At 45.2% G+C, this 19,475-nt stretch overlaps 1 protein-coding gene across 1 annotated transcript in view; it reads left to right on the top strand.

The window, feature by feature from the left end:
- LOC146355950 (uncharacterized) overlaps positions 1-19,475 on the top strand; it is a 66,432-nt gene that overhangs the window by 12,716 nt on the left and 34,241 nt on the right. The window contains 5 exon segments of the mRNA XM_084829985.1: positions 15,562-15,578; positions 17,571-17,932; positions 18,213-18,330; positions 18,771-18,841; positions 19,149-19,307. Of these exon segments, the coding sequence (XP_084686111.1) occupies positions 15,562-15,578; positions 17,571-17,932; positions 18,213-18,330; positions 18,771-18,841; positions 19,149-19,307 (727 nt within the window).

Here is a 19,475-nt window from a genome sequence, read left to right as displayed (position 1 = left end):
TAGTTTTTTTAATGTTGAGTTTCAAACCAGCTTTTGCACTCTCCTCTTTCACCCTCCACAAGAGGCTCTTTAGATCCTCTTTGCTTTCTGCCATTAGGGTGGTATTGTCTGCGTATCTGAGGTTGTTGATAATTCTCCCGGCAATCTTAATTCCAACCTGTGATTCATCCAACCCAGAGTTTCTCATGATGTACTCTGCATATACGTTAAATAAGCAGGGCGACAATATGCAGCCTTGTCGTACTCCTTTCCCAATTTTGAACCAATCGGTTGTTCCATGTCTGGTTCTTACTGTTGCTTCTTGACCCTCGTACAGGTTTCTCAGGAGACAGGTAAGGTGGTCTGGTACTCCCGTCTCTTTAAGAATTTGCCAGAGTTTGTTGTGATCCACACAATCAAAGGTTTTCACGTAGTCAATGAAGCAGAAATATACATTTTTCTGGAATTCTCTTGCTTTCTCCATGATCCAGCGAATGTTGGTGATTTGATCTCTAGTTCCTCTGCCGAAACCCAGCTTGTACTTCCAGTAGTTCTCGGTTCACATACTGCTGAAGCCTAGCTTGTAGGATTTTGAGCACAATTGTACAGTAGTTTGAACACTCTTTGGCATTGCCCTTCTTTGGAACTGGAATGTAAACTGACCTTTTCCAGTCTTGTGGCCACTGTTGAGTGTTCCAAATTTGTTGGCATATTGAGTGCACCACTTTAACAGCATCATCTTTTAGGATTTTACATAGCTCAGCTGGAAGACTGTCATCTCTGCTAGCTTTGTTGTTAGTAATGCTTCCTAAGGCCCACTTGACTTCACCCTCTAGGATGTCTGGCCGAAGTTCAGTGACCACACTATCATGGCTATCAGGGACATTAAGATCTTTCCTGTATAATTCTTCTGTGTATTCTTTCCACCTCTTCTTAATCTCATCTGCTTCTGTTAGGTCTTTGTCTTCTTTGGTCTTCTGCCTTCTTTGTCCTTTATCATGCCTGTCTTTGCACAAAACGTTCCCTTGAGATCTCCGATTTTCTTGAAGAGATCTCTAGTCTTTCCCATTCTATTGTTTTCCTCGATTTCTTTGCATTGTTCATTTAAGAAGGCCTTCTTGTCTCTCCTAGCTATTCTCTGGAACTCTGCATTCAGTTGGATATATCTTCCCCTTTCTCCCTTGCTTTTCGCTTCCTTTCTTTCCTCAGCTAGTTGTAAAGCCTCCTCAGACAGCCAATTTGCTTTCTTGCATTTCTTTTTCTTTGGGATGGATGGAGTTGCTGCCTCCTGAACAATGTTACGGACCTCCGTCCATAGTTCCTCAGGCACTCTGCCTATCAGGTCTAATCCCTTAAATCTATTTATCACCTCTACTGTGTATTCATAAGGGATATGATTTAGGTCATACCTGTATGGTTTAGTGCTTTTCCCTACGTTCTTCAATTTAAGCCGATATTTTGCAATAAGAAGCTCATGATCTGAGCCACAGTCAGCTCCAGGTCTTGATTTTACTGACTGTATAGAGCTTCTCCATCTTTGGCTGCAAAGGACATAATCAATCTGATTACGATATTGACCATCTGGTGACGTCCATGTGTAGAGTCGCCTCTTGTGCTGTTGGAAAAGCGTGTTTGCTATGATCAGCATGTTCTCTTGGCAAAACTCTATTAGCCTTTGTCCTGCTTCATTTTGTACACCAAGGCCATGCTTGCCTGTTATCCCGGTGATTTCTTGACTTCCTACTTTGGCATTCCAATCCCCTATGATGAAAAGGACATCTTTTTTTGGTGTTAGTTCTAAAAGGTGTTGTAGGCCTTCATAGAACCGATCAACCTCAGCTTCTTTGGCCTCAGTGGTTGGGGCGTAGACTTGAATTACTGTGATGTTGAATGGTTTGCCTTGGATTCGTACTGAGATCATTCTGTCGTTTTTAAGATTGTACCCCAGTACTGCTTTTCTCACCCTTTTATTGACTATGAGTGCTACTCCATTTCTTCTAAGGGATCCTTGCCCACAGTAGTAGATATAATGGTCACCTGAATTAAATTTGCCCATGCTTGTCCATTTTAGTTCGCTGATTCCCAAGATGTCGATGTTCAGTCTTGCCAACTCACGTTTGACCACCTCCAGCTTGCCTTGATTCATTGATCTTACATTCCAGGTTCCTAAACAATATTGTTCTTTACAGAACTGGATTTTCTTTTCACCACCAGACACATCCACAGCTGAGTATCCTTTCGGCTTTGGCCCAGCCACTTCACTCTTTCTGGCGCTACTTGGAAATACCCTCTGCTCTTCCCCAGTAGTATATTGGACACCTTCCGACCTGAGGGGCTCATCTTCCGGCGTCGTATCTTTTAGCCTTGTGATACGTTCCATGGGGTTTTCTTGGCAAGAATCCTGGAGTGGGTTGCCATTTCCTTCTCCAGTGGACCACATTTTGCCTGCCATGACCTGTCCGTCTTGGGTGGCCCTGCACGGCATAGCTTATGGCTTCACTGAGTTACACAAGCCCCTTCGCCACAACAAGGCAGTGATCCATGAAGGGGGGCCTTCTCAGTGCCCCCCCCCAATATGGAATGAGCTCCCTACTGAGGCCCACCTGGTACCAACATTATCATCTTTCCGGTGCCGGGTTAACACTGCCCTTTATTCCCAGGCATTTCATGGCGTATGATGGGGCACTTACGTCAGCTGTCTTGACTAGATCTGTTATTGAAATAGTGTACTGAAATTGGTTTTAGCTGTTTGTTTGAAATTTTCTATATTGGCCGTTTTAGATGACATTTTATTATACTATTGTATTATAATGTTTATAATGTTGTCATTTTTGTATTTTTCTAATGGATTGTTGTGGATTGTTGTTCAAATAAATACATAATAATATTAATTCTCCCCCCAAAATGGCATTGTCAACTACTATGAAAGGCATTTTCTCCACAGTCTACAGGAGAACAGCAGCCATTTGTAAAGAAAGCAGAGGAAATTTCCGAAGATGATAATGAGGAGGGTCACTTACTGCCTCCTCAAGCAGACTTGGGCTGGCAAAATGTTTGGGACACTGGGAGGAAGAAGAAATAGGGAGGGAGGAACAATCCTCCACTGCCTGGGCAGTGTAAGAACATGGAACTGCTTCTTAGGTGAAAGGAAAAGATGAGTCAGCCATCTTGTAACAGCCCTAACAACTGCATGTCTCCAGCGAACATGATCACTGATGGGAGAGCAGCCATATTCGTGCTCCGGATCTCAGCCCTCAAGCCCTTTTCTTTGTGACACTGGCCTTTGGTACTCCATCATCAGGGCCTTGAGGCCTAGTCAGTCCCTTCTGTGGGGTCACCTGCAAGTATTTGCGGGCTCTCAGCATTGGTGTCAGGTGTGGGAAGGGCGGTTGGGGTTTGCTTACTGGCCCTCTCCGCTTCACCCCTTCAGAAAGACCAGGGATGCGAGTTCTCAGTATTTGGTCTCCCAGCCTTAAGCCCTGACTGGGTCATTTTGGGTGGGAGTTTTCTGTGTTGGGATTGTTTTTTCCATTTCGTGTTATGTTTGGCTGTGTATGTTCTGAGGATGGTACAGAGACTTCAACTCTAAAATAGTAATGAACATATGACTGATCTAAGGATTTTCTCTCTCTGTGTTAATAGGGTTAAGATCTGTCACAAAGAGATACAAAATAGTCAAAAGTGTTAAAAGTGATATCCCAGATATAGTGCTCCTAGAAGGGACTCATCAGCAAGCCTCAGTGCAGTGAGCCACTGTGCAGGCCTAGGAAATGGGTCTGCTTATAAGCAAAAAAGCCTGGCACACATGCAACTTAAACACCCACACACGGAGAAGGTAAGTGATATTTACTTACTTAGCTATGAAATTACTCCAGCTAATCTTTTAAAACTCATTATCAGCTGAAGCCAAAACAAGGGCACACCAAAGGGAGCTAAATCCCAGAAGGGTAACCCTTTACAAACTTACAGTTGGGAGCTAAATCCCAGGGGGGAAATCCAGCAGGAACTTACACTTCTTGCAGCCTTGCTCTAACAGAGATTCCAGAGTGGCTGAAGAGTACCTCAGCCACATATTTAAGCTAAATCCAAGCTTAGAAAGGGGGAATAAAAGCATTAAATAGCTGTATATTGACAAGAGCCACTGTGCAGGCTAGCTTCACTTTGGGCTTGGTGTAGGCTCAGGTTTTACACCTTACAGAGCATCTCAGAAACAAAGCACCTCAGAAAAAGACTCATCCCAAGTGTGTAAGTTCACTTTATCATTTAATTTGAAAAAACAAACAAAGGACTCGGCCCTTGCAGACCACATCCCTTCCCAAATCACCTACCCTTTGGCTGTTGTCCCCTCTGACGACCCATTAACTATTGTCCTTTCCCCTAAATAGAAAATCTCCACTCCTAGGGGGCTCATTTGATCTTTATTCCTGCTCACAAAAGCTAATGCAGACTGTAGTTCAGCCACCGCCTTCCTTGCTTTTCAAACGAGGCCCTGTAAGCAGATTGGCTGCAGCAGCAGTTGGGCCAAGCCAGCTAGAGCTACATGAAAAGGCAGGCTGGTGAGAGAGCCAAGTCTCCAAGATCGAGGAGCCCCCATGACAAAGCGTCTCAGCTCCAGTGAGAAAGCATCAGCACACAAGTGATTAATGTGCCCATGTGAGTTTAGCGACAGGGCAAGGAGGCCAGAGCGATCTACGCTTTGCTCCCTTCTCATAGTAAGTGTAAATAAATATAAACAAATAAGTATAGAGAACCCTCCCCACCTTCTCCAAGTAAACAATTAGGTTTTTCCTCATTTCTACAAGTTAACAAATGCAATAATACCAATTAAAAAAACAGTTCTGAAGGGAGAAAACCAGTAAGGATGTGAGGGCTTTCCAGTGCATTGCACTGAGTGCCCCGTGTATGACTATCTGCCTGCTGGACAGAAGTCACGGGTGTGTGCTCCAAGTCATGAGCTCCTGGCTCTCAGGGAACAAGTTTGTTCTCTTGAAGCCAAGGTTGCTGACCTGGATGGCCTCAGAGGTTGGTGGACAAGACCTTCGGGGACCAAACTGGTACCCCAATCCCTGTGAGACATCTCTTCTGGCATGGAGAATAGGCTCTTGAGGAAGCAGGCCGTCTTTTTGAGGAAGAGGGAAATGATCCCTTAGAAGGGACCCATTCTAGAAGGGACCCATTCCTCAGAAGATGAGCAAATATCCACTTGCACCAAGGATGTGCCTCTGGGGAGTAGGGGAGGGTATGCAAGTGGGAAATTCAGTCACTGGACAGATAAATAGCAGGATTTGTGATGGGTATTTAGACCACAATGTAAATTGCCTGCCTGGTGTGGATATCACATGCCTTCTAGATAGCTTTGTAGATAGCGCTGGGATAGAGACAGTGGTCATGGTCCATGCTGGTTCCAGTGACATGGGGAAATGCAGTCATGAGGTCCTGGAATCCAGATTTAGGTTGCTAGGTAGAAGGACCACCAAGGTGGCTTTCTCTGAAATGCTACTTGTTCCACACGCAGGGCCAGCTAGACAGGTGAAGCTGAGGAGTCTCAATGCGTGGATGAGATAGTGGTGAAGGGAGTTCAGATTTGTTAGGCACTGGGGAACATCTTGGGACAAGCCGGGCCTGTACAAGAGGGACGGGCGCCACTTGAACCAAAATGGAACCAGACTGCTGGTGCTAAACATAACGATGGTGGCAGAGCAGCTTTTAAACTAAACTCTGGGGGAAAGCTGACAGGAGCTGGGAAGCACCCAGTTTGGGTTAAATCATCCCCAGGAGATAAAAATGAAAATTATGATTGCCCAAATGTAGAAGGGAAGGAAATAGGCCATGACCATATGGTGAAACATTAAAGCCAAGGAGACATAGGTGACGCAGAAGAAGATGCACACGCCAGAGACATCTGGGGAGGGACACAGTGTATAGGTGTTTCTTTGCAAATGCTAGAAGCCTCCGAGCCAAAATGGGAGAGATGGAGAGCTGGGTTTTAAAGGAGAACCTGGATATAGTTGGCATTATGGTAACCTGGTAGAATGGAGGGAGCCAGTGGAATACGGTCATCTCTGGATATAAACTCTATAGCAGAGCTTTCCAAACTTTTTGTGTTGGTGACACACTTTTTAGACATGCATCATTTCGTGACACGGTAACTCAGTTTTACTAGCAAACCGGAGGTTAAACTAACCTGTTATTAGAGATACGGACACATACATAAATTGTAATAACGAAATGTATGGGGATAAAACATATCTCATGAAAACCTTTCATTTATATTTTTAAAAATATATGATTTGTAAGATAATAACATACATTGTTGTCATTTATGAGTAACAGTATGTAAATATGTGCAAGAATTTAAAAAAGTTGAATAACACCAATAACTACTTACCATTTTAATGGGATGTATGACGTTGATGGGATGAACACAGCTTTTCAATATTTGGTGGAATATTAGATAAAGACACTCGCATTTCGTCATCAAGCATTTTTAAGCTTCCACGTTTCAGTGTCTTTAAGTTTGCCATCGCTGAAAAGGATACTTCACAAATGTATGTAGTACAAAACTGCAGAAGAATTTTTAACGCTTTTAAAGCTATGTTTGGATGCATTTTTGAAATGTGAATCCAAAAGCTGTCTAAGTCACCCTGTTCATGCATCATTAACAGATTTCGATCATTTTTTATGTCAGCTAATTCTTCTTCTTCAATAAGTGAAAAATTCTTCATTGCAGTTGAAATAAATGGATTTCTGATCCAATCATAGTCCTGGATTTCAACATTTGGGAAGTAATGATGAACTTTCTCTCCAAGCAATGTTAAATGGTCAACAATTAGCGAGCTGATACCACATTTTAGCTGGCACTCAGCAGTTTTGGAAAACATTTCAAAATTTCCTTCTTTCACTTTCCTTTTCCAAATTGCTATTTTGTCTCTCATAGCACAAATTTTATCTACTGCTGTTAAGATATTTTCTCCTTTTCCTTGCATACTGGTGTTTATTTTATTCAAATGTTCAAATATGTCAGCAAGATATGCCAATTTTGTGCACCAAAGCTTGCTTTGAATTAGATCGCAGAATTCATTCTGCTGATTTTCCTCAAAAAGTTTAAGCATCATTTCCCTCAATTCATATACATGACAAAGCACTCGACCTCTTGAGAGCCAACGAACTTCTGTGTGTAGTAGAAGCTTTTTAAACCTTGCCCCCATGTCTTCACAAATATGAGCAAATAATCTTGATTGAAGAGGTCTACTTTTAATGTAATTGACCATTTGAACCACTTTGTCCAAAACTTTTCTTAATTCATTTCCAATGGTTTGCGCGACTAGTGCTTCGCGATGTAAAAAGCAATGAGTAATTATAATATTTTCATTCTCTTTCTTTGCTAAAGCTATAAAACCTTTTGTTGAACCAACCATTGAGGGTGCGCCATCTGTGCATATTCCTACACAATTTAACCATTGCAAATTATTTTCCTTCATGAAGCAATCAAAAGTTTTAAATATATCTTCACCTCTAGTTCTCATTGGAAGTTCTAGACAACACAAGAATTGCTCAATAATTCTGTCAGTATGAATGAAGTGTATAAAAACCAATAATTGTGCTAACCCACTGACATCTGTTGCTTCATCTAATTGCAATGTAAAGATCATATTATCGTCTTGAAAAATATCCTTCATTTGCTGCTTAATGTCATCAGACATGTCTTGAATACGTCTTCCGATTGTGTTATCTGCCAAAGGGATTTTATTAACTTCTATCTCAAATTCGGGCCCAAACATTGTTTGAACAATAGCACAGCAAGATTCCTTTATGGTGGTGTTGGCAATAGCGTGTGGGTCCTTGTTTTTGGCAATTATTTGAGCAACCAAGTAACTTGCCTTTTGAGCTTTCTCTGATGTCTTCATTCTCTTTGTGAATGATGCAGACTGCTTCTTTATAGATTTTGAAAGCTCAATAAAGTATCCTACTGGTTTTTCTGACAAATGACAGTGTTTTGAGGTAAAATGACACTTCAATTTATTTGGTACCATACTTTCATGTTTTTAGTGCTTATCTTTCTCTGTTTTTTCTTATGAAAATAACAGCACCTGCACTCCACTCCCACAGCGATAAAGTGAGATAAAGATAGGAATCAGGACCAGGAGAAAATGTGAAAAATAAACAAAATTAACTAAAGTATTTACAATACATATTAGGACACATAGGTCCAGGTAGGAGCTCAGCTGCAAAAACACATGAAGTAGAGAAGCAAAAGTCCAACAAAAATGGTGTAAATATATATGTCTCACTACAAGGCTATACTGCTGTAAATATTTGCAATGCCTATGTCCAGAGTCCAGTTCCAGCACTCTCCGGTGGTACACTGCCAGTGGGTGGTTAATCCACAATTACAGCAGAGTAAAAATAAAAATAAATGGCAGAAATCAACTGAGCTCTGTTCCGACTGGCCAAGATGGCGGATGGCCCGCTCGGTGCAGTCCCAGGTGGCGTTTCCACCTGTGTGGTACTTTGGCCAGAAGTCCGCGAAGGGCACGCCCGAAACCACGCAGCGCTGGTGGCCACTGCCAGTTCTCCACGCCGATGTCGGCCGAGCTCTGCTCCCAGGGCAGTGCCTCCCTTCCCCTCTCTTCGCCCCACGCTTCTACCTTTCTGTGGAGCGCAGGCTCGAAGCTCCTCGCCTGTGCGGCGCAGCCCTCCCTGCTCTGGGGGCGTCCAACGGGCCGTTGTTCTCCCCTGCTGCCCTGCAGCCACACCAAGGATGTGGGGAAGCCTCTCGCCCGAGCTGATTGCAAATTGCTCGACTAATTGCTCTGCTAACTTGGAATTCTCCACACTCCTTGTGCAGCCAGCGTTTCCACACTCCTCATGCAGCCAGCATTTCCACACTCCTCATGCAGCCAGTGTTACCGCACTCCTTGCCGTACCGCTCCAACACCGCCAGTCACGTGCGTCCTGCATCAAGACGCCACGTGATCCTAAAGCAGCCAGTGTTAAAGCACCTAAGCCTTAGCAGCTAAGCTGCTTTAACATTAGCTGCTTTAGGAAGTTCCAGGGGAGGGACCAAGCGAAGCAAATGTGAGTAAGGGAACTCTGCGGTGCCCTTCCGCACAATTTTCACGCGACACACCTACACACTGCCGGCGACACACTAATGTGTCGCGACACACAGTTTGGAAAGCTCTGCTCTATAGGAACAACTGCGAAGGGTGTTCTGGAGGTGGTTTTGCTCTGTACATCAAAGAGGGCATAATAATAGACTGACTAGAAAACCTAAACAAGGCAGACTCATCCACAGAAATGCTGTCTGTGATAATACTGGGCTCCAAAACTAATTCAGTACAAATAACATGTTATTGGCCCCCAGACCAGAATGCGCAGAGTGATTTTGAGATGGAAAATGAAATTGGGGAGACCTCCAAACAAGGAAATGTTGTCATACATTTCTCGATGCCCTATATGACTGTGACCTAGAACAGTTAATAATGGAACTGACCAGAAAGGAGGCTGCCCTGGATTTAATCCTACGTGGTGTTGGCCAGCACCTAGTATGAGATGTAAATGTTGTTGAACCAATTGGAAACAGTGACCACAGTGCTATCAGGTTTAATATATAAGTGGATAATTGCCAAGGAAGTCCAACAAAGTCACATTTGACTTCAAAGGAGGGAACATCTCTAAAATGAGCGATCTGGTAAAAAGGAATTTGAAAGGGGGTTAAATCCCTTCAAAATGCTTGGAGGTTACTCAAAACCACAATAATAACTCAGCTAGAATGTATACCACAGGTTAGAAAAGGTAACACCAAGTCCAAGAAGTCACCAGCATGGTTAACATGCCGTGTCAAGGAAACTATTAAAGAGAAAAGGGCTTCCTTTAGAAAATGGAAGTCTTGCCCAAATGTGGCAAAAAAATGGGAGCACACAAAGGGATGCAAGCAGACAATACCAAATGCAAGGAAGCATTTTTAGGAGCGCATTGCTAACAACATCTAGGGCAATAATAAAGAATTCTTGAAATAAATGAGAAACAGGAAACCAGCTATGGAGGCAGTTTGACTGTTGGATGAAAATGGAGTTAAAGGAGTAATAAAGGAGGATAAGGAGATTGCAGAGAAGCTGAATGAATTCTTTTTGTCTGTCTTCACTGCAGAAGATATAGGACAGATACCTGTGTCTGAACTGATCTTTTCAGGAAGGGAGTCTTAGAAACTGAGTTAAACAGTGGAGACAAAAGAAGTTCTCAACCTTATTGACAAAATGAAAGTAAATAAATCAGTGGGCCCAGATGGTATCCATCCGAGAGTTCTTAAAGAACTCAAATATCCTGGAGAGTTAAGAGGTTGTGATGAAAGTTAAATCGGGAAAGTCATTGGGAATGGATGGTGATACTTATCTATGGCCAACATAGAGAACCCTTTTAAGAAAGCCCGATTAAGTTAACGGAGACCTTGGGCCAAGGTACTCTTACCACCCTTCTTGCCTCTAATCCTTTTGTTGATCATCCCCAATTTTGCGAATCACATAAACAATCACAGTATTGCCTATGGAAAGCCAAAGGTATTTTTCGTTCTAGGGAGCAAACATATCTCTTTGGCATACCTGGTACAGATTTTCCCTGAGGGGGGGACTGACTTGGATGCAACAAGTGCAGGTTGGTGCATTCACATGGAGTTTGTACAGAGCAGGTGCGCACCCAGGTCACTCACTTCATTTGAGAATCGATGTGTAGATCAAAACAGCATGCCAAGGGGAATGGATTCATTGACTGGTTACTTCACAACAGATACAGCACCTCCTAAGGACTCAAACTTCAATGAGAATCAGATCTTGACTTGCAGATTTCAGAAGATGAATGGAATAAAATTTGGTCTACGCCCCCCCCCCTTTAAAACCATCTCAGCACAAGTCAAAGAAAATCTATGAAAACTGTACTGTATCAGGATTTATCCCACGTACAGCTTTGTAGAATTATTCTGGAGTTTTCTTCTTTTATGTTAGAGTGGGTGTGAGCAGAGGGGCACGCAAATACATAAGTGGCTTAATTGCTCAGTGGTCAAGGTCTTCTGGTGGGCTGCACTCCAGGCTTATAGTGAAATGATGGGACAAACAGTTAACTTTTGTAGTGCATTGTTTTATTGTCCATCTTCATTAAAGAGCTGAAAAATGCGCAGAAAGGGGCAACTAAAATGATCAAGGGGCTGGAGCATCTCCCCTATGAGGGAAGGTTACAACAGCTGGGATTGTATAGCTTGGAGAAAAGGAAGCTAAGGGGAGATAAGATAGAGCTCTACAAAATTATGCATGGTGTGGAGAATGTGGATAGGGAGACATTTTTCTCCCTCGTAATACTAGAACCCAAAGGGTCATACCATGATGCTGATTGGTGGGCCAGGACAGATAAAAGGCTATATGCTATCTCCAGTACCAGAGGCATTATGCCTATGTACACCAGTTGCTGGGGAACATGGGTGGGAGGGTGCTGTTGCTCTCATTTCCTGCTTGTGGGTTCCTGGTCAACAGCTGTTGGCCACTGTGTGAACAGAATGCTGGACTAGATGGACCCTTTGCCTTAAGAAGAGCCATGCTGGATAAGGCAAAGGGTCCATCTAGTCCAGCATTCTGTTCTAAAGAAAATGAACAGGTAATCCACAAAGACCTGATGAGACTTCTCCTTGCTGCAGCTACAATGGAAGTGGTAACACACTGGAAAAATGGGGGTGAGAGGGAGGCTCTCAGAGTATGGGTCTTGGCACTGTCAGAGAAATTAACACATAAAATAAGGATAATGAGAGGGATATAAACTCGTGACAAATTTATTGAGAAGTAGTTTCCTTTCATAGCATATGTTAATAAGGACTGTGGGGGAAGGGGTCCTCCTAATGCAAAATGTAAATACTGGAGAAACATTGAACTAATTGTGGAAAAACTTTATCTGTACCAATATGTGGTTATGTTCTGAACCATATTTTACTTTAATTGTTTCTAATAAAACCATGTTTAAAAAAGGAAAAGAAACAGAAACAGAAAAAATGGGCAGTGTAAATCAAGGGGGTCACAATGCTTTATGTCATGAGAAGTAACTGCCATAAACTAGGAACGTTATCAACCCAGGGAGGGATGCTTGAAACTGGACACATTGTGTCTCCCAGCCTAAAAGAAAAATATATGCATTTTGAGACAATTGATTCATTCGTCATTGAGATATCAATTGCATGTTGTGATGATCATGGATGTTGTTTCACAGACATGCTTTTGTAGCTAGAAATCTGGTTTTTAGACCAGGGGATACAACTTCTTAGGAGTAGATTTAGTAATGCGTTGATGTCTCTGTTGAATCAAGAGGAAACATAAAATCTTATATGTAAGCAGATGTATGTAATGTACATAAGCAGATGAATACACGTACAAATGCTTAACATGTATAAAGGGCACCCCAGTCATCATACTTCAGTTCTCCCTGGGACAACTTGATATCTTTGCTTGATTTGGGAAGACTGGTAGGATGCCTTATTTACTGTGCTGTCTTGCTCTTCGTGTTTTGCTGTTTGCCTTGTTCCTAGATATGCGTTCTGATTTCTGCTGGTACCAGCATTGTATGTTTAGTGTTTATTCTGTACTAGGGATCTACTTGAAATACTTAAAAGACAGAAAAGACAAAAGCTTGGTCTCAGAGAGTTATTCCTGAACCAAAACTCTGTGGGTTTAATACCAGAAGTCAGTAAAAACCTGCATTAGTTCTGATGACTATATGCCACCTCCAGTATCAGAGGCAGTATGCCTATGCACGCCAATTGCTGGTGAACATGGGTGGGAGGACGCTGTTTCACTCATGTCCTGCTTGAGTGTTTTCCACAGACAGCAGGTTGGCCAGTGTTTGAAGAGAATGCTGGACGAGATGGACGCTTGGTTTGATCCAGCAGGGCTCTTCTTATATTGTTCTTATGCATTCCTGGTGACACTTTGCCCTGGGGAAAATGAGTGGGAGTGTTTGCCTCCTGGTCTAGGGCCAGCTAAATCCCGGAATTCCATCTCATCAAATCCCTGGGTGAGGACAGATTTATCCCAAGTTAAAATAAACAGCAAGAAGTGGAAAGCTTAAGCACCCTCTTCCAGCAAACTAATACTTTGTTTCAAATTGCATCTTCCCAACATTACAGTGGAAAAGGCCGCCCATCCAAACTCTTGTTTTGGGTGGGGACTCAGAGTGACAGAATGGGCAGGTGGGCTCTCTGGAGAAGCCGCCCATCTGCCTGCCACACTATCTCTCACTCTGGGAGCATCCCCCAAATAAGGGATTGGGTGGGCGAGTGGCCTTCCCGAAGAGCCGCATCAGCCCCACAAAGTGGCTGACAACCCTCTGGAGAGACTGCCTCTCCGATCTCTTGTTTGTGGGGCTTGCCCAGAGTGAGAGATCGGGTGGGCAGGCGGCGGCCACTCCTGAGAGGGCGGCCGTTGTACAGGCCACCTCCAGGGCTGACTCACAATGCTGTGCTTTGAGGAAAGACGCCTCAAAAGATGCCTCAAAACATGGCATTCAGGCCCGGGCACCACTCTGGAGACGCCACCCGTCCAATCTGTTTTCGGGGGCAGGGGAGGGTGCTTCTGGCAGTGCAAGATGTCCTGAAGCAGGAGGGTACATGTTGCCACTTTGGAGCAACAGCTGCAACACAGAAGTAGATGTAGATCCCTTATTGGGATTTCTCTTTTATAAAAATGTTTTAACTCTTTTAACCTGGTGTTTTATTCTTTTACCTTGTTTGCTGCTCCAAAATCTTCTGATGTGGAGCAGTATATAAATATAGACTCCTCTCCAGCTGCCTCTCTCTGCAGACCTGAATCATAGGTTTGGGCCATGAACTTTTGCTGCCTTCAGCAAAAAATCCCATGAATACCTCTCCGCTTTGCTCCCAGTGGTAGTAAAATGTCAATAATAGTCATTTAAATAACAGTGAACGTGCTCCTCTTTCAAGGGTCCCCAAATCAGCTGCCTCATGGGAGGGCTGGCAGTGGTGGGGCACCTCATCTCCCTGTTCCGGATGTATTCTGGACATGTTGGGGCTAATAACAATATAATATTGCAAGGTTTTAGTCCTAAAATATTGTTCTCAAGTGCTTCTAAAACATGCCACTATTTTTGGCACTTTTTAATATAAAAGGGCCGTTCCGGCCCAATCCAACTTTTACACCATCCCAGTGAGGGAGAAAGCTACAGTACCATCCTGTATGTGTCTGCTCACAAGTAACACCCATTCAGTTCAATGGGGTTTACTCCCCAGTAAATGCGTTTCGCAGCCTTCGCCAAGACTCCCCCCTTGGAGCCAGTATTGTTGACGGTACAGCCTGACCGACACCTAGTCACTTTGGGGCTAAAACGCCTGATCCTAATCATTGCTTGCAGTTACTGCAGTTAACATGCCAAATTGCGGAGCTGGGGTGCTGAGCTCAGAGGGGGACCATGGGCCACGTCTGGCCCATGAGAATGTAAACCCCAGTGGGAAAAACACCCCAAACCAATGAACAGCGGTACCAGTTGTATGGCTGCACTGGAGGCATTTTTGAAGTGACCAAATATACATGAGCCTATAATAGAGAGGCACCTTCTATATTCCCTGTTATAAGGACTGCTGCTACTTTCATGTTGGTGTGGAGCAAAATGTTTTTATGTTGCCATTGCTGGGATTTGTATTTTTACCTTTGAAATTGTTTTATAGTTTTAGTGTGAAGCACCTGAGAGGTCTTCCGCCCTGAAAGGCAGTATTTTTGTTGTTCAGTCATTAAGTCGTGTCCGACTCTTCATGACCCCATGGACCATAGCACACCAGGCCTTCCTGTCCTCTGCTCTCTCCCGGAGTGTGCTCAAGTTCATATTCATTGCATCGGTGATGCTATCTAGCCATCTCATCCTCTGCCGTCCCCTTCTCCTTTTGCCTTCGATCTTTCCCAGCATCAGGGTCTTTTCCAGGGAGTTCACATTTGGTGGCCAAAGTATTTGAGCTTCAGTATCTGTCCTTCCAATGAGCAGTCAGGGTTGATTTCCTTTAGGATTGACTGATTTGACCTCCTTGCAGTCCAGGGGACTCGCAAGAGTCTTCTCCAGCACCACAGTTCGAAAGCATCGATTCTTCGGCGTGCAGCCTTCCTTATAGTTCAGCTCTCACAGCCATACATTACTACTGGGAAAACCATAGCTTTGATTATGCAGACCTTTGTCGGCAAGGTGATGTCTCTGCTTCTTACTATGCTGTGTAGGTTTGCCATAGCTTTCCTCCCAAGGAGCAAGCGTCTTTTAATGTCATGGCTACAGTCACCGTCTGCGGTGATCCTGGAGCCCAAGAAAATAAAATCTGTCACTGCTTCCATTTCTTCCCCTTCCACATGCCAGGAAGTGATGGGGCCAGATGCCATGATCTTCGTTTTTTTAATGTTGAGTTTCAAACCAGCTTTTGCACTCTCCTCTTTCACCCTCAACAAGAGGCTCTTTAGATCTTCTTCGCTTTCTGCCATGAGGGTGGTATCGTCTGCGTATCTGAGGTTGTTGAGAATTCTCCCGGCAATCTTAATTCTGACTACTGCTTTTCAGGGCAGAAATCATCTCAGGTAATTGTTGTTGTTGTTGTTCTTATTATATTTATTTATATCCCGCCTTTTTCCCCAATACTGGGACTCAAGGCGGCCTTACAACGTTAAAACTTCTACAATTAAAACCTATGAATAGAAATATAAATACAAATTTCGTGGTTCACACAAAAACCATAAAAAAACTGCAAAGGTAAAACTACCGATCCCAGTAAGGGCAACATAGACACATGTACGACCCCTTGGGGGAGGCTGCTACACACGTTTGCCCGGGAGCAAGCCCCGCAGAGCGAAATGGGCCCTACTCGTGAGCAGCGCGGGAGGATGGCAGCGGCTTCCCCCGCGCCCTGTTGAGGTTCCAGCGCCCGGACTGTCTGTCAGGGGAGAACAAGATGTTACAAGCCGAAACAGAGGACAGAACAGTTTCCTGCAGCAGGACGAGGAAGCGTCCAGAAGAGAGAAGGGAAATCTTGGCCGCGAGCAGCCGAGGGGAAGCGGAAGACCGGGGCGGCGCACACGCGAGACGCCTCCCTGGCCCGGCCGTGGAGACGCAGAGGACGGATCCCGCTGCGTGGCGTCTTCGGGTTACGGGGACCGAGCTGGCTGCCTGGAGGGGGATGGGGGGGAGGGCCCGGCGCCCCCCCAGGAAAGGCCCTTCCCCCCGGCCCCTCCTGCCCCGCCCCTTCCTCCAGAGGAAAGGGGCACTGGGGCTTCCTGGGGTGCTGCCCCGGTGCCCCCCGGGAGGGCTCGGGTGAGACCCCGCCTTGTGCAGGGGGAGGGGGCCCCTGTGCTGCAGTGATGGGGGCAGGTGGGGTGGGGAGACCCCCTCGGTGGAGACGCCCAAATTCGACGCTCGGCGACTCAGAGGAGGGTCTGATTTCGCGTCGAGGGGGACCCCCCCACTCCACCCCACAAGGAGGAGAGCTCGGTGGGTGATCCACTCGGGATACTCGCTTGCTCACCCAGCCCGCTCTCTCTCACACACACACGGCCTATCCGCGAATTCCCTTCCTTCCCACGTCCAGCAGACCAGGTGGCCCCTTTGATCTGGGGAAAGGGGGCTAAAGGAGACCTGCAACGTTGTCATTGACTCCAATCCTGCCCCCATTAATGGGGAGGTGCCCCCCCCACACACACACATAGTTCCCCTGATGCAGTTCTGCATGTCGCTGAGACGCTCCACTCGTTCACTACCAGTGGGGGTGGAGGGGAGACACTTTGTGGGGGTTTCGAAAAAGGGGAGAGAAGAAGTAAAAGAGAATGTAAACAGGAATTTGGCTCCTCCTGTAAGAACTTTTGCTCTATTGCAGTAAGGCAGCTCCTACCTATGACAGTTAGGAATGGAGCCTCCATCTGCTGAGGCACTATACCTCACAAAATCAGGGAGAAATGTTACATGATATCATGTAAAACAAAGTCTGTCTAAAGTAAACAGCAACGTATGTGTTCAACAGAATTTCTAGCTTCTATGTGTTCATTAATTCTGTTGATTAAAATACGTTGAGCTTTAAAAGTCTGATGACAACTCAACAAAGGTTTCTTTAAAGGACTGACAGCCTTAATTTACACCAATTTTAAGGTAGATTAATGAAAGAGAGGCTTATGGAGAAGATGGCAGCAGCAGAAGGTGTCACAGAGGGGAGTGTGTGGCTGGGGGCTTGGATGAAGAATGGGGCAGAGAGAGGCCGAGAGAGGGAAGAGAGGGAATGTACGTTTGGGGGGATGAATGGAGAGAGATGGACCTGACTGCAGGGAGGGGAGGAGACATGTTCTGACTCTCATGCAAGTGAAGGATTTTGCTCAGTGGCTCTCAGGTTAAGGATCTTCTCAAAGTCTCTAGTTTCTCCTTCAGTCTTGGCATGCGCCTGCCTATCCTTCCAGGACAAGACCTGCTTACTAGCTGGAGTCCTGCACACTTCATTTTGTCCTGACAGTAGGATAATTCTTCAGCAGAACAATGTTCTGCCTTTACAGAGCCTTTGCAGCACTGCCTCATATGAATTCCTTGCCTAGACACAGAGGAGGGAAGAGTGTCTTTGGACCAGTTTGAGGTTTTTTGGGACACAGATCAAAGATGGTCCAGCAACGCTCAGCTGGCCTTGAAGCACGACGAGACCCTGATGCCATTAAGACCAGAAGCAGTGGGGAATTCTGGGAAAGAACAGGGCAGAAGATCCAGGGTGAGGACATGGTCAGCTCAGACCTGTTGCTCCAGCGTTTCAGACAGTTTCGCTACCAGGAGTCTCGGGGGCCCCGAAAGGTCTGCAGCCAACTCCACGATCTTTCCCCCAGAGCGACACACAAAAAACCAAATCCTGGACCTGGTGATCCTGGAGCAGTTCCTGGCCATCCTGCCAGGGGAGATGGCGAGCTGGGTGAGAGAATGTGGAGCGGAGACCAGTTCCCAGGCGGTGGCCCTGGCAGAAGGCTTCCTCCTGAGCCAGGCAGAGGACAGGAAGCCAGAAGAGCAGCAGGTGAGAGCATTTCATCCAATGTGAGGGAGGATATCCTAAAACTCTCTACACATCGTCCAACTTGGTCTGGAAATCGCCCGAGGAGAGATTTTCCATACCTTGCCCCAATATTTTTGCCTCTCCCGTTCCTTTTCTTATCTTTCTCCTCGTTCCATGTCTTGGATCTTCATTGCTCTTTCAGGTACAGAGTCTGTTTGCAGAAATGAGGCCTGATTTCCCTGTAATAGAGAAGGCTCCATCAGACACCAGACAGAGCCCCCCACAAAGGCAGGAGGGCAATGGATGTTCCATCTTTCAGGGTAAGCATGAATTTAGGGTGGCTGTATTTCAGCCTGGTAACGCTGTCTGGAGAATGTAAGAGATCCTTGGCCACCCCCACATGCTCAGGGGAAAGGCGCTTGTCTCCAGGCTTTCCCACAATTCAAATCTATGGTTATTTTACATCACGTGAAGGCTTTATTCATGGAAACCAACAATCCAATTTGTGGCCAGGAGCCCAAATGGGGAAATACGCATTTTTATCCAACTGAACTGGCAAAATGCAAATTGAAGGTGAGATATCTGGGAAACACCTGGTGTGCTTGGACTTGCATCACTTCCCTCACAATCCTCTCTCTTTGACTTGGAAGTGAGTCCTTCTGTGTTCCAAGGGGCTTACTTCTCACGACGTTAGGGATGTAATCTAAAGATCTGGGACAAATATGTCCTACTGGCTTCCCATCATCTTTGTCTCACCCAGGGAAAGCAATGATGCTGGCAAGAAGTGCAGAGCCATCTCTCTTCCTTTCCGATGGAGTGGAAGTGGATCAGGTAGGAAGAAGGGTCACTGGGAACCTCCTAGGGCCAGCATCGCTCCCTTTCCTTCTGGCAGAGCGAAGAGCATACGAAGAGCCCTGCCGGATGGGACCAAAGGCCCTTCTAGTCCAGCATCCTGTTTCCCACAGTGGCCAACCAGATGCCTCTTGGGAAGCCCACAAGCAGGACAGGAGGGCCACAGCTGTTCTTGTTCCCTCAGCAACTGGTTTTCGCAGCAAGCAACTTTCAGTCCTGCAGTACAAAGCCCAGGAACCCCACTTAAGTGATCCTTGAAAAAGAATATTTTTGTTTTTTCCTCCAGGCTCTGGTGATTTTTGAGGATGTTGCTGTGTGTTTCACTGGGGAGGAGTGGGCACTGCTGGATCCTGATCAGAAAGCCCTGCACAGGAAAATCATGGATGAGAATCATGGGATTGTGGCCTCTCTCGATAAGGCTCGCAGTTTTCCTGATAATGCTGCTGTTGGATTTCAAATGCAATAATGCTGAGGGAGATAATATGTTCTTGGCACTATCCTATATTATTCATTTATTTAGTATTTTGACTTTGAGGAAATTGCCCTCAGAAGGCAGAGTTCAAAAAAGAGTTGCATTTGAGTCACATTTAAATCATCAAATAATTAACACTAT

This window comes from Heloderma suspectum, chromosome 2 (assembly GCF_057233095.1).
Source record: "Heloderma suspectum isolate Gila_16-S chromosome 2, 16-S_ref, whole genome shotgun sequence".
NCBI classification, from domain to species: Eukaryota; Metazoa; Chordata; class Lepidosauria; order Squamata; family Helodermatidae; genus Heloderma; species Heloderma suspectum.
Note: the sequence above shows the minus strand (reverse complement) of the source record. Positions and strands in the feature narration are given on the sequence as shown.